Source organism: Cebus imitator, unplaced genomic scaffold (assembly GCF_001604975.1).
Source record: "Cebus imitator isolate Cc_AM_T3 unplaced genomic scaffold, Cebus_imitator-1.0 Scaffold74, whole genome shotgun sequence".
NCBI lineage: Eukaryota > Metazoa > Chordata > Mammalia > Primates > Cebidae > Cebus > Cebus imitator.
In genome coordinates this window covers 5,159,728-5,173,993 of record NW_016107389.1, presented here as the reverse complement: position 1 = coordinate 5,173,993, position 14,266 = coordinate 5,159,728, and the positions used below count along the sequence as shown (strand labels likewise).

Genomic DNA, 14,266 nt, shown 5'->3' with positions numbered 1-14,266 from the left:
AGCGTTTCTTGTAGGGCCTTGTGGTAACAAATTCCCTCAGTCTTTGCTTATCTGGGAATCAGTCTATTTCTCCTTCATTTGTGAAGGATAATTTTGCAAAAATAGTATTCTGGGTTGGCAGTTCCTTTTTTTTTTTTTTTTTTTTTTTTTTTTTTTTTTTTTTTTTTTTTCCAGTGCTTTGAATATACCATCTCATTCTCTTCTGGCCTGTAAGTTTTCTGCTGAGAAATCTGTTAGTTTGATGGGGTTTCCTTCATAGGTGACTAGATGCTTTTTTGTTGCTGTTTTCAGGATTTTTCTATCTTTGACTTCAGGCAGTCTGATTATAATGTACCATGTAGAAGACCTTTTCATATTGTATCTGTCTGAGAACTGTTAAGCGTCCTATATGTGAGTGTGTAAATCTGTTGCTAGACTTGGCAAGTTTTATCTTTGTTTCTTCTCTTCTGGTAATACTGGTAATTTGTAAATTTGGTCAGTTTAACGTTGTCCCAAATGTCACAAAACCTTTGCTTATATTTTAAATTCTTTGTTCTTTATTTTGTTTTACTGGATTATTTAAAAGACCTGTTTTCAAGATTTGAAATGTATTTATTTTGCTGATTCTAAGATTTTAGAAATGCATTTATTTTGCTGATTCTAAGATTTTAAATGCATTTTGTTTCCTTCAGTGAATTCTTCTGTTCCAGATTTCTTTTTGGTTCTTTAAAAAATACTTATCTCTTTGGTAATTTCTCATTTATTCCCTGAATTATTTTTCTGATTTTTTTTTTTTTTTTTTTTTTTTTTTTTTTTTTTTTTTTTTTTTTTTTTTTTTTTTTTTTTTTTTTTTTTTTTTTTTTTNTTTGTATTCTTCAGAGTTCGCTTGTATCTAACTAAGATTCTTTGAAGTCAGTCTCTGGGATTTTGAAATTTTCTGATTAAGATCTATTGATGTGTTCTTTGGAGGTGTCATATTTTCTTGCTTTTTCATGTTTTCTCTGACCTTATGTTGATATCTGCATATCTGGTTAACAGCTGGTTCCTATTTTTGAAATTACTTTCATAGGGGAGGACTTATTCCTGAAGGTGTATCTATGGTGTTGGTTGGAAAGGGCACTTTGGCTTTGGTTATAGGTGGATGCCTTGGCTGCAATAGCACTCTCATCTCGCCCTGCTATCCCAGCAGTAATAGCCTGAGTTTCATTAATGCCTCAGTCCTGGCACTGCTGGGCCTCAGGACAGCACAGAGTTTGTCAAAGGCTAGGTTTGGAAATGATGTCTTGCTGTAGCTGCTTAGGTCTCAGAAAGGATGTGCGACTCAGTGTGAATTCTCTCCTAGGAGCAGTTCATCCCATGGTCTCCTGGCAGCTCCCTGAATTAGTTTCGGGGCTTGGGAAGGTTGAGGGCTTCTCTAGTGGCCAGGATTGCACAATTCCATGGTGAGGATATAGGCTGCTGGAAGTCTCTCTCTCACGCATTCCCTACTTTGGGAAATCACTCCTGGCTCCCAGCTGATCTGTCAGGGAGGATTCAAGAGTCAACCTTCTTTCCTGCTTTTGGTGCTTCCTGTCCTTTGTTGAATTCCAGTGTTCTTTTGGATAATGTATTTGGAGTGTAATTGTCTATATACTATTCTGTTTTTTTCTAAGTGGAGGAGGCAGGCATAAAATGCTTCTAGTGAACCCTCCCCCACCTGAAAAATTAATACAAATGATTAAACTTGCTAGTTAAAAGATAGATTTTCATATTAAATAAAATCTAACCATATGTCACTTACAGAGACACATAAAAGTAATAAAGACATAGTTGAGGCAAAAGGATAGGAAAAGATAAATGAGACAAATACTGGAGAAAGGCTTAGGTAGCTATGCTAATATTAAGCAAAATAGGCTCTAAAATACAAAGTTTTCTCAGTAATAAAGAGCATCACTTCATATTGTTAAATGGTTTACTAGAGAGATCAAAGGGTTACAAACTTATAAATGCTAATAAAATTTCAGGCTTCTATTCACCTGAAAATGATAAAGGTAATAATACAGAGTTAATGAATATGTTGATAAATCCACCACCAAGGTGGGAAATTTCAGCATGGCTTTCTCAGTGATCATAGTACAAATATAAATGTTAATAATAATCAAGATGATCTTAATGCATTTCACAAAATTGATACAATAGACACATACAGAAACCTGCATCCAATAATTACTATATTTGGGCAAGAAAAAGCAAATAAGAATAAATAAATTAAAAATACAGATTAGTGGTTAACTCTAGTGGTGGCTGAGTTGGTCAAGCTGGAGGATGGGATTAGGGAGAAACACAAAAGTAGCATCAGGAATACTAATAACATTTCAGTGCTTGAATGATGTGTTCATGGTATATTTTAATATAGTAGATCTTAACTTGCATTTCTATTACATATATTTTTACTGTACATATTAAATATAACATAAGAAAATGTTGTTCCTCAAATATTCTCTTCATTCTTCAGTGTGTTTCGGATTTGTTCTTGGTGTGGGAGGTACTGTATTGCTGACCGTATCAGGAAAGATGTTACAAAGTGATTCATGTCAATACCATTTTACCTGACAATCCCATTACTGGGTATATACGCAAAGGAATATAAATCATTCTGTTATAAAGATACATGCACACATATGTTCATTGCAGCACTATACACAATAGCAAAGACATGGAATCAAGCCAAATGCCCATCAGTGATAGACTGGGTAAAGAAAATGTGGTACATATATATCATGGAATACTATGCAGCCATAAAAAGGAATGAGATCATATCCTTTGCAGGGACATGGAGGGAGTGGGATGGAAGCCATTATCCTCAGAAAACTAGGAACAGAAAACAAAACACCACATATTCTCACTTATAAGTGGGAGCTGCACAATAAGAGCACATGGATACAAGGAAGGGAATAACACACAGTGAGGCCTGTCAGAGGGAGCGGGTGGAGGGAGAGCACCAGGGTAAAATAGCTAATGCACATGGGGCTGAAAACCTAGGTGATGGAATGATAGGTGCAGCAAACCACCATAGCACATGTTTATCTGTCTAACAAACTTGCATGTCCTGCACGAGTATCCCAGAACTTAAAATAACATTTAAAAAGTAATAATAATAAAGCGATTCATGTCCTCTCTCAGCAGACATTCTATTCCAGTTAATGTTAACTAAGCGCCCACCATTCCGTCTTGTTAATATTAGCAACAACCCATAATATGTCAGGGGACAGTTAGTTTTTTACAGCCACAATGGAAAGAAAGTTAGGTATATGAACTAATCCCTCCAACCTCTGAGAAACTTGGAGTAGATAAGTGCCTTCTTTTATGGACCATCTGTTCCTTTTACCTTCAGTTACAGCATCACAGAATTACATGATTTTAATAAGTAGATATTTTGTATACTTTCCAAATGATGAAACTGAACAACAGTCAAGTAACTTAGGGTCAGATGTATTTTCTACTTTCAGTGACCTTTGTACTAGAAAAGCCCACAGAATTTTTCCTCATACTGATTCTGAAATTCAGTAGACTACAAAGCAAAATTGTCTGGTCTCTTATACTGACATTAACAAGGCTTTGAGTTAAACTGATTTTTAAATTTTAAAATGAGTAATTTTGGGCATCTTAGGCCATGTTTTAAGACAGAACTCAAATGGCTTATTTTTATTTTCCACAAACTCATATTTAAATAAACGTTTGTGAAGATGTTGAATCCTCATTTCTTCACTTAACAAATTTGTTTGGGGCATTTAAAATCTGAAAGGTAGGCACCAAAAGATGACACTGGCTTTTAAACTTTGTTTTTTTTTTCTTCCCATTTTGAAATAATTTCAGATTTACAAAAATAAAGTTCAAAAATAGTGCAAAAAATTTCCATCTACTCTTCATCCACATTCCCCAAATGATCTTAAAATTGTAAAAATTATAAAAATCAGGAAATTAACATTGATATAATATTATCATCTGATCTAAAAATCTTACTCAAATTTCACCAATTGTCCCATTAATATGTATTTTTTTCCTGGCCCAGCAGAGAATCCATGGTTACACGATGCATTTGGTTTTTATGTTTTATTAGTGACCTTTAATTTGGAACAGTTTTAGTCTTTGTCTCTCATGACGTTGGCAGTTTAAGGAAGTTGGGAGAATTATTTTGTAGGATATGCTTTAGTTTGGATTTACCTGTTGTACCCTGAAGATTGAATTTAGATTATGCCTTTTGAGTAAGTCTACCACATAAGGAACCTTGTGTCTCTCTCAGCATATCATATCAGCTGCACATGATATCGATTTGTCCCATTGCTGGTGATGTCAGCTTTAATCATTAGATTAAAGTGGTGTCTGCCAAGTTTCTCCAACATAAAGTTACTATTTTTTCCTTTGTAACTAATAAATATCTTGAGGGGAGATATTTTGAAACTACATGAACATCCATCATACATTTTTCATTGTATATTTGCCCACTAATTTTACTATGAGTGATTATTTTGCCTGAAGCAGTTATTACTATGGTATTTGACAAATAATCATCTAAGCCTATCGTTTCTTTACATCTAGTAGTTGTAATTCTGTGAATAAGAGCTCTTCCTTATCCCACAATTATTTATTTATTCATTAAAAATTTATATCATTATGAACTTTTAGGATGTCTTTTTCATTCCATGGGCAATAATCTATTTCCAGCATTATTTTTTGTCTATATTATTCCGGTATTGGCCATTGGGAGCTCCTTCATGTTGACATCTGTATCTTTTTATTAGGTTTCTATCAATCAATTTTTAAGTATTTACTTGATTTCAGGCACCACAGTGTTCCAGGCTCACCTTGTACTTTCCCTGCTACAGTTCAGAAATAAACCATTTCTCCAAAGAGCCTGGTCAGAGAAGAATGCCATAGACAGAATTCAAAGCTTTTGAAATTCCCTAGAGAGCTGCAAACATTCAAATAGTGACCTTGGAAATATTTGTTATTCCATGTACCAACAACATTGTCCATATAATTTTTTAAATGCCATTTTATAACACTAGGTCTCCAAACATAGTAATGTAGTAAAATTAAAATTTTGATTTTGGCACACCAGGAAAAATAGCCATCACTCACCATCTAGTTCCAATGTATTCATTTTATTTTTATTATTTTATGAATAATTTACAGAAGTAAGAATGAGTTGATAAAAAACAGCAAAATAAGAATTTAAACATAGCAAACCATATTTTTATATCCTATTTTCCTGATTTAGGAGGTAATGTAGCCTGAATTTGGCAATGCCTTTGAATGCAGATAAACTGCTCATGGGCTGTCATATATGAACCAAGAACATAATCATCTCATAAATACTGGCTCCAGATTTTAAACAGATCTCTAGTAGGTGATAGCTCATCATTATCTCTGGTTCTTCTACCATGTGCATTATCACATTGTAATGCTACTGAAAAATTTGGGAGCTCATGATTCTGCAGAAAAAAAGGTGGCCATATTTTTGTTTCACAATTACAAAAATCTTTTTATTTTCCCTTTTATTAAGTGTCAATCAGCTTGATGAAGCCAATGAACTTTTAAGATTTCTACATAAGCTCTGTTTTTTCAGTCACCTTTACATATACCTACCTTCAGCATTTGTCCATTTATGAATATCAAGTAATTTTTATTTTTTGAGATGAAATCTCACTCTGTTGCCCAAGCTGCAGTGCAGTAGTGCAATTTCAGGTCACTGCAACCTCCACGTCCCAGATTCAAGTGATTCTCCTGCCTCAGCCTCCTGAATAGCTGGGATTACAAGCATGTGCCACTATGCCCGGCTAATTTCTTATGGAGATTCGCTATTTTGGCCAAGCTGGTCATGAACTCCTAACCTCATGATCCTCCTGCCTTGGCCTCCCAAAGTACTGGTATTACAGGCATGAGCCACCATCCCTGGCAGTACATTTTTACCAACAAATATTAGAAAAGATAAAAGAATTGTCATATGCCCTTTTGTCAAAGCAGGATGGTCCAGGTTCTTGTTGCAAAATATTAAATGATGAAGTGATTTTAATCTCATCATTAGAATCTCAAGTGCTCTGTCTCCGCCTTCATTTTTTCACTCATCTAGTAATTGTGAAATACCACTCTCTTAATTTTATTCCTTATCCCATTATGGGCAGAAAATTAAGAATTCCAAATTCTTAACTGTGTTCAATGAAAGCTGAACAGAATATGGCAAAGATGGCATCTCTAGACTTGTTTTTTACCTTCTTGAAAGGTGATGTATTGGACAACACAATTAGAAAACTGAAGGATGATAGAGTGGTGACATTCCTTTCTAGGCAATTTTACAATTTTTTGTTTCCTTATTTTAGTTTTTTAGCACAGTTAGAAATAATTGATGACTGATGATGAAATAATTCCTAGCATGATGAAACACCAAAATGTTTTAAAATGCAGGAAATGTAAGATCACTAAAATCTCATAATGTATCTTAGATCCTATACTGCATCTTAGATTTATAAAATGATCAATAGATTAAGCGATAAGAGTAAGAAAACGAGTTTAAATTATGAAGTAGTTTTTCTTTTCGATTTTCAGAAAACCTGTAGGAAACAATAAAAGTCATGAAATATCAATCTTTACAAATAATTAAAATTGCTGCACAGATAAACTTAAAAACTAAACTTGGGGCCATGTACGGTGGCTCATGCCTGTAATCCCAGCACTTTGGGAATCCGAGGCAGGCAGATCACTTGAGGTCAGGTGTTTGAGAACAGCCTGGCCAACATAGTAAGTCTCTGACTCTACTAAAAATACAAAAATTAGCCAGGCGTGGTGGCAGGTGCCTGTAATCCCTGCTACTTGGTAGGCTGGGGCAGCAGAATCACTCAAACCAGAAAAACGAAGATTGCAGTGAGCTGAGATTGAGCCACTGCACTGCAGCCTGGGCAACAGAGCAACAGAGTAAGGCTCTGTCTCAAAAAAAAACCCCAAAAAACAAAACAAAACAAAACATAAAATTAAACTTGGATCAGTGGACGCTGGTGATATTCCAAAGGTTAAAAAGTTTGATTCGGTCACATGGTGAATAAAAGGATCGTGACATTGGTAAGACTGCTTTTTCCTTAAACTTGGTAATATCCCAGAAGTGGATCCTTAATGAAACTAACTTTTTAATTTTCTTCTTTTGTTACCTGGACATCATACTGTGTTTCAAAGGAAAATGCAAATGTAATGAACTATGAGCTGTGAGAAAATTTGTTAAGTAGACTGAATGAAAAGAGAACCAGACCAGTAATTCAAGAATTTTAACTCTTAGCTCAGGCTTGAACATTAACTAGTTCTGTTTCTTTGGGCTGGCTAATCCTGGAAATTATGTATATTGGAAAGAATGTAGTAGCCTTTGAGTCAGTCACAATATGAACCTGCTTCTTCAGACTCAAGCTCCCTGTCTCTCAATTTTTTCATGTTTAATAGAGATAGTAAAATCCTGCTTCACAGTGTTATTAAGTACTAAATAAACTATAGAGACTGTCAGACTCTGGAGGGCTGGAACTCTCTTATTCATCTTTGTCTTTCCTGTGACGACCAGAAGTTATCTGAGGTTTAATTGGGTAAATTATGTTAAGCATGTTTATGAGCCGTATATTATAAATTGTAAAATGGTCCAATTACAAGGCTGTTTTGTTCATGTCAGTATAGCTGTATTAAGTGCTCTACAAATCTAAGGTATTTTCTTTTGCTTTATCTTAAAAATCTTTTGGGAAAAGAAAGTTCTAGTTTAATCAATGCCTCCTTCTACATGGGCTCATCGTTCTTATCAAATCAAGGAAAAAATGTAAAAGAAAAGCTTTGGGACATTTTCTAGAATTTGATATTTTCCAATGGTAGATTTGTATTTATTAAACCTTATCTCTGATTATTTTTTAAATGGCAGGAAATAAATATAAATCAGTTTATCATTGTGTTTATCCTAAATTGGATGATTGACTGGTTCATAAGTTCAGAAATTTCATTGTGGTTTTACTCTATAAATTTTATAGAGTAAAACCTCCTTGTATGTCTTCTAAGGTAACATGGTCTAAAAATATTAGTTTAGGTTTCTCACTCAATACCAATAACAATTTAAATTTTTTCTTGCTTTATCTTTTCTCTTGTCGTTTAACTCATTTATTAGAAATCTTATGAGAAACTGACGTGAATAATTTCTCAAATCTTTCATCTCTTTGCCATTTTAATGTAATCTCAATTTCATGTCTAAGGAGACCAAGCCTTTTAGGAAATACTGGGGTGATCATTTGAAAGTTATACCCCACCTGCCGACTCCCCATCCCCCTCTCTTTTGGCTATGTGATATAGCCTATTCAGCAAAGGGAAATAAATCTAACTTGGATTTACACGTATCACTTGTTTAGTTTAACTCACTAGTTCAGTCAGAGTCATTGTTCAGGACCTGACTATAAATTAGGTGAGTGCTTTTTGCAGTACCATTCAGGTTTCATTGAGAAGTCACTTAGGCCTCTGGCAGAGAAAGTAGGATGTAAGGCTTGATGACTGTCAGTTTGATCTACTATTTAACCCTTAGGGATATTGGCCAGATCTTGAACTATCAATAACTGTTACCTTAGCTTCAGTGTATGATTAGTATGTATGTGAGACTTCCGTTCTTGTTTGTATCTTTCATTAATTGACAGGTTCATGAAAGATAAGAACTGTAGTTAGCCTTCAGATGATGTTAAAAGAAAAACAGAGGAAATTTCTAAATTGGGGTTGAGTCCAGAAAGGTCTCTTAGAACACTTCAAATTCTGTACTTTTATTATACAAGTGTTGTTACCATAGTAGTTCCATAACACTTGGCCATTGAGTGGCTCTTTATCACCTGTGTCACAGATCCCATTCTGTTGTCTACTCCCTTAGATCTTTATAAACAACGAATGGCAGAACTCAGAGAGTGGGAGAGTGTTCCCTGTCTATAATCCAGCCACAGGAGAACAGGTGTGTGAAGTTCAAGAAGCAGACAAGGTATGTCTTTTGTAGAAAAAGATTCCTTATGAAATAACTGCCTTCAAACAGCAGAGCAGTAAACATATGCTCTCCATACACCAGTACATGCTCATGCTTCACTTTTTTCATGAGAGCAGATGGTTCTTCCTTTATTTGGAGTGTTTATCTTTCTTCAGTTGTGCCTCTTCCTCTCTAACAGGCAGATATAGACAAAGCAGTGCAGGCAGCCCGCCTGGCTTTCTCTCTTGGTTCAGTGTGGAGAAGGATGGATGCTTCAGAAAGAGGACGTCTGTTGGATAAGCTTGCAGACTTGGTGGAACGGGACAGGGCAGTTCTTGCAGTAAGTAACCTTAGAAAACATTAAGTCTTTACCCCAAATTTGCCATTCTGCTGAAATGTGCATTCCTCAGTCCTTCTAAAAGGATATTTTAAAGCAGACCTGGGGAAAAAGCTAAGGAGTACATAATATATATGAAAAATTAGACATGTTTGGATTTGGGGATCAGGTGCGGAAGTGGAGGATCAGCTGAATGTCTCCTATCACTGAATTTTGAAGAGAAAACTAGAGCTTTTCCCAACTGGTAAGGACATTCCTTTACAAAACTCTCTCTCCCCATGACCAATTAAAAACAGTCAAGCAACAAGATAGTCACCGTGCTGCCTACAGAAACCCAATATCAGATGATTCTTTTCAGAATGAAATAGAACAAGTTTTACCTCCCCAGAGTTAACCTCTTTTGACTGAAGAGAATCCTTCAGAAGCAGAGGGTGTAGTATGCACTTCTCATACACTTCTGCTCCATTTGCCCTGTGATTCTGTGAGCCCGTAGAAAGGAGAGACAGCAGGGGATAGCAACTTTCTTTCACTAAAACAATTATTTTCCTCAAATAAGGAACTTCTCCTGCACTAATGGGTTTTGTTGCTGCTGTTTTTAAAATCAAAGTCAATTTCTTAGAGAATATAAACTTTTTGAAAAATGGAACCCTTCAGGAATATATGCACTATATACTTGGGATCTCTACCTGGGATCAGTGAATATTTAGGGTATCCTTGTTCAGTCAGGGCATTCAAGCCATGAGTATAATATTGTTCCCTCTGCTTGGGAAAATAGGTCACTATTGGGCTTGCTTCTGGGAAAGCAAGCATTCATTCCCTTTCTCAGTGTCCCTCCTACCATAGTTCTTCCCTTCTACCATCCCCCTCAGAAATCTGTTCATAGTATGGGAACAAAATTATTGCTTTATGGAAATCGTTTGGGATTCTAGCTATATATAACATTTATTTGTGAATGAAAACATTTTCTAATCTGGCTTCCTAGAGAATACTGTTCGAATGAGGTGTTTAAACATACTGTGAAAACAGTGTTTCATGGTAAAGAAACTCCTTTTTGGAGATTCACAAGATACTGGGCGTGTTAAAGGCACAGGAAAAGCCTACTTTAGTAGGCTTTATTTAGTAGCATTTATGCTTCTCAAGCTTATTTGAGCCTCATTACCATTTTTCTGGCTAACATCAATATCATGCAAAACCAAGTTTTTTTGGACACATTAGAGAAGGCTGCTTTTTATACTTATCTCTTCCCTGGATTATGATTTTCTTGAGAATTAAACTTGTATTTTACCTTTTTTTTGGTAATCCTAGCATGGTTCTTAGCATGTAAGTGACAAATCAGGGCACCTAGGTGGTCAATAAATGACTGTTTCATTAAGCCAAAGATACATCTATAGCACTGGATTAACACTGTACTAGAACATGATTAGTTAATTTCTGCAGTTACATTTTCATACAATAACACTCAAATATCTTTCTTTCTCTTCTATGTGTCTCACTGATCAAGTCTCTTTTCTTACCACACCTAAATGAGATTCATGCTGTTAAACACTCTCAAGCTATGAGAAAAGTGAATTTTAGTAAGAGGTAGCCTGTGGATGAAAGGAAAGCTCCTGACTGGAAAACTGAAATTAATACTGTATCCAGAGTAAACACAATTGAAAATAAATCTACAACTGGCAATTCTCAATGAATATGACTGGTATCAGCAGCTCACAGTGACACTATTTAGGCAGCCCAGATTCTGGTTATTGACACTGTTCACTCTGTCGTGTAGATTCTGGTGCTATGCTGCCTGCATAGAGAATGTAATCCCTATCATATAAACATGCATGTTCTAAAAAGTACTAGGAAATAGTTTGATCCTTTTTAAAGGGTGAGCCAGTATACAGTAGTAAGTAACATGATGTTTTTAAATAAGGTTCGTTTCATTCACATAGCAAGTACATAAATTGCAATGGAAGTTGTAGTATTTTCATCTCATTGATTGGAGAATATTTTAATTTTAGCCTTGTCAGAGATCAAATAATTTTCACACCAGTGTATCTTATATAGGGGGAAAAAAGGAAATTACCCAAACATATTTTTTTATTTCACTTGTCAAACTTGTAACAACTTTAATATTTCTAAAGTCCAAATACTCTTCTATTTCAGCGTGTTCATTTTTCATTGTTTTTGTTACAGACTTAGCCAGTTTAGGAACATGTCATTAAAATAACGTTTATAATGTAAAGCAGTTCAATATTGCCATTTTTATTAAATGGAGCAGATATTTCACTCTTCATAGATAATGGTTGTTAACATAAATGTTTACTAAAAACCAGCCTTTAAGTTGTTAACATCTGGGCTTCCCTAGAGGAGATCTTGTTTATTTGGTGGTAATAAATAAACTCGCTGTGCACTGTGGATATTCCATTTCTCAGCAGGGATCTTGGCAGCTGTGGAGAACACTTTCTATTCTCATCAGTTGCATAAAAAGCCCATGTTCCTGCTCCTTTTTAGATGGATTCAGATTACCGCTGTAGACACACCAAAGAATTCCCAATGAGCTCTGATCATTAATATAATGGAAGCTGTTTTGACAAGCAGAACATTTCTTTATCATTAGTTAAAGAAATATTGTGTTAATGTATTTGGATAGTGGTTACTGGAAGCACACAGGCACAGGAACATGAACCTATATACTCCCTGTGGTTTTTAGTAGGAACTAAACCAAACTGGCAGTACTAGAAATCTTTTTATTTGAGAATTCATAGTTGACCAGGTATGCATCTCCATTCATATTCATTTGTATTCTCTCTGTTCCTTTTTTCTTCTGCTCCAGAAATTAGTTAGTGTATTGCTGGAAAGTTCTGGGAACTTAATATCTCTCCATTTCTTTTCCAACAGACCATGGAATCCCTAAATGGTGGCAAACCATTCCTACAAGCTTTTTATGTGGATTTGCAGGGTGTCATCAAAACCCTTCGGTATTATGCAGGCTGGGCTGATAAAATTCATGGGATGACCATTCCTGTAGGTATGTGCAATCTGAGTATGTTGAAAAGGAAAATGTGAGACCACCAGAAATGCAGTTTTACCACCAAACACAAGTCGCAGTCACGTAGAATACAGATATGGGCACACTTATAGCAGTTAGAACTGAGTGAAGAACCAACCAAATTATGTCACTGACTCTGACAACTTCCCTTTTTCTGTAGATAGTCTGTGTATAATATCTACAGGGACAAGCCTATAGGGGTCTTAACAGATACAGATAGGGACCAGCCACTTAAATCAATACATCATTCATCCAAGGAACAGGTATGTATTTGTCCACTGGTAAATGTTCAGTGTTGTGCTAGGTTAGCTGATGGGGTAGATAGGAAAGGGCATTATGGATGAAGGGGAAGTCATGGGAAATTCCAAGAAGGTTAAGACTTTCTCCTTGCCCTCCTGAAATGTAAGATCTACTCTCTGGAAGGAAATACTCTAAATGTTAACAGTTGTCTCTGAGGGGTGAGATTATGGCTGATTTTCAGTTTCTTTTTTATATTTTTCTCTACTTTCTATAAATTTCTCCAGTGGCCATGAATTACTTTCACAATCTGTAAAAACAACAGTAATCCTAACCCCTTTTTATTATTAAGATCAGGGTTAGATGACAAAATCAACAATATGAAAAAGTTAAAGGCCCCTTCAGGAGTGTTATAATTGGGTGCTAAGTTGTGTGCTTCACCTGTTGGTACAGTAGCCCTTTAAATGAGAGGAAAAGTATCCAAGACTAAAGCAACTAAAGTAGTCATTGAAGAGATGTTGATCTGAGCTTGAACACTAGTGGTAGCTAATACCAATTGAGTGCTTTCACAGCAACACCAGGAGAAAGGCACTATCATAAACATCTTCAGTTCACAAAGGTGGAAAGGGGTCTGGTGAAGTAAAATTAGTTTTTCTATTTCATAGAGTAAGTAAGTTTTAGAGCTAAAACTTTGATGTTAGAACCTAGGCTTATAACCACTTCACTAGAGAATTCCAAAAAGATCCCAGGAGGAAGAGATATCCTTAGTATCCACTAAGCACTGTGCCAGGTGTTCAACCTGTGTTCTGCAGAAGGCAGTCTCCTTTCCATGGAGAGTGCATAGTAGCAGGAGTGGAAAGTAATGCTGAGGACTTTGAAGTGTCTCTTTTGGGCCTTCTAGCCAGGCTGAGCAGTAGTGATTTACTAAAAAAGGGAATGGTTTGGCTGATAGTGTGGATGGCTCAGAACAGTGCTTCTCAAACTTAATGGGTACATGAATCACTGAGGATCTTCTTCAAGTGCAGTTTTTGACGGAATAGGTCTGGGGTGGCACCTGAGACTCTGCATGTCTGATCAGCTGCTGGTCCTCTGAATTGAGTAGCAAGGAGAGGACACAGCAGAACCAAGTTTGGTGGCTATTGTGATGTCTCATGTAGGCGTGGTATGACAAGGGAGGAATAATTTACAGTGAGAACAGAAAAGGTTTAGAGATACGACTTCCAAAGATTATTTTTTAAATTGCTCCCACAAATGATGAGGACATGTGGAATGTTAGTCCTTAGAAAAGGCATTTCTGATTGTAGGGGCCCTTCACCTCCAGCCAGGTTCTTCCCTTGTTCAAATGACTGCGAAGGGTGTAGAAGATTGCTCTTGGGGAAAGTCAGAATCTTAGTTCATTTCTTGTTCTAAGGATAATACAGAACAGTTGTTCTCCAGCATCACTTGCAGGTTGTGGGGATGGCCTAAGTGAAGCAGAAAGTCACTATTTGTTATGAGCATACCTTTTAGAGGTCCTGAGAGTTAAAACCTTTGTCAGCAATGGGAAACAATGCCAGTCTTTTTAGGTGGGGAGGCCTGGCCTATATCTGTACAGAAAAGTAAATTAAGAAGCTCAAAGGCCCTAGTTGTTTTTTTTTTTTGGTTGGTTTTTTTTTAATTACAACGTCAGTTTCAGAACTTCTTGTTC

The 14,266-nt window shown here is 36.0% G+C and overlaps 1 protein-coding gene across 2 annotated transcripts in view; it reads left to right on the top strand.

Annotated features, from left to right (window-relative positions):
• The window catches only part of ALDH1A2 (aldehyde dehydrogenase 1 family member A2), a 194,677-nt gene that overhangs the window by 117,365 nt on the left and 63,046 nt on the right, over nucleotides 1–14,266 (top strand). For both annotated transcript variants that reach the window (XM_017531888.2, XM_017531887.2), the window contains exons 2-4: nucleotides 8,885–8,989; nucleotides 9,171–9,311; nucleotides 12,192–12,321. In XM_017531888.2, coding sequence (XP_017387377.1) covers nucleotides 9,237–9,311; nucleotides 12,192–12,321 — 205 coding nt within the window. In that variant the 5' untranslated portion in view covers nucleotides 8,885–8,989; nucleotides 9,171–9,236. The remainder of the gene's footprint in view (nucleotides 1–8,884; nucleotides 8,990–9,170; nucleotides 9,312–12,191; nucleotides 12,322–14,266) is intronic.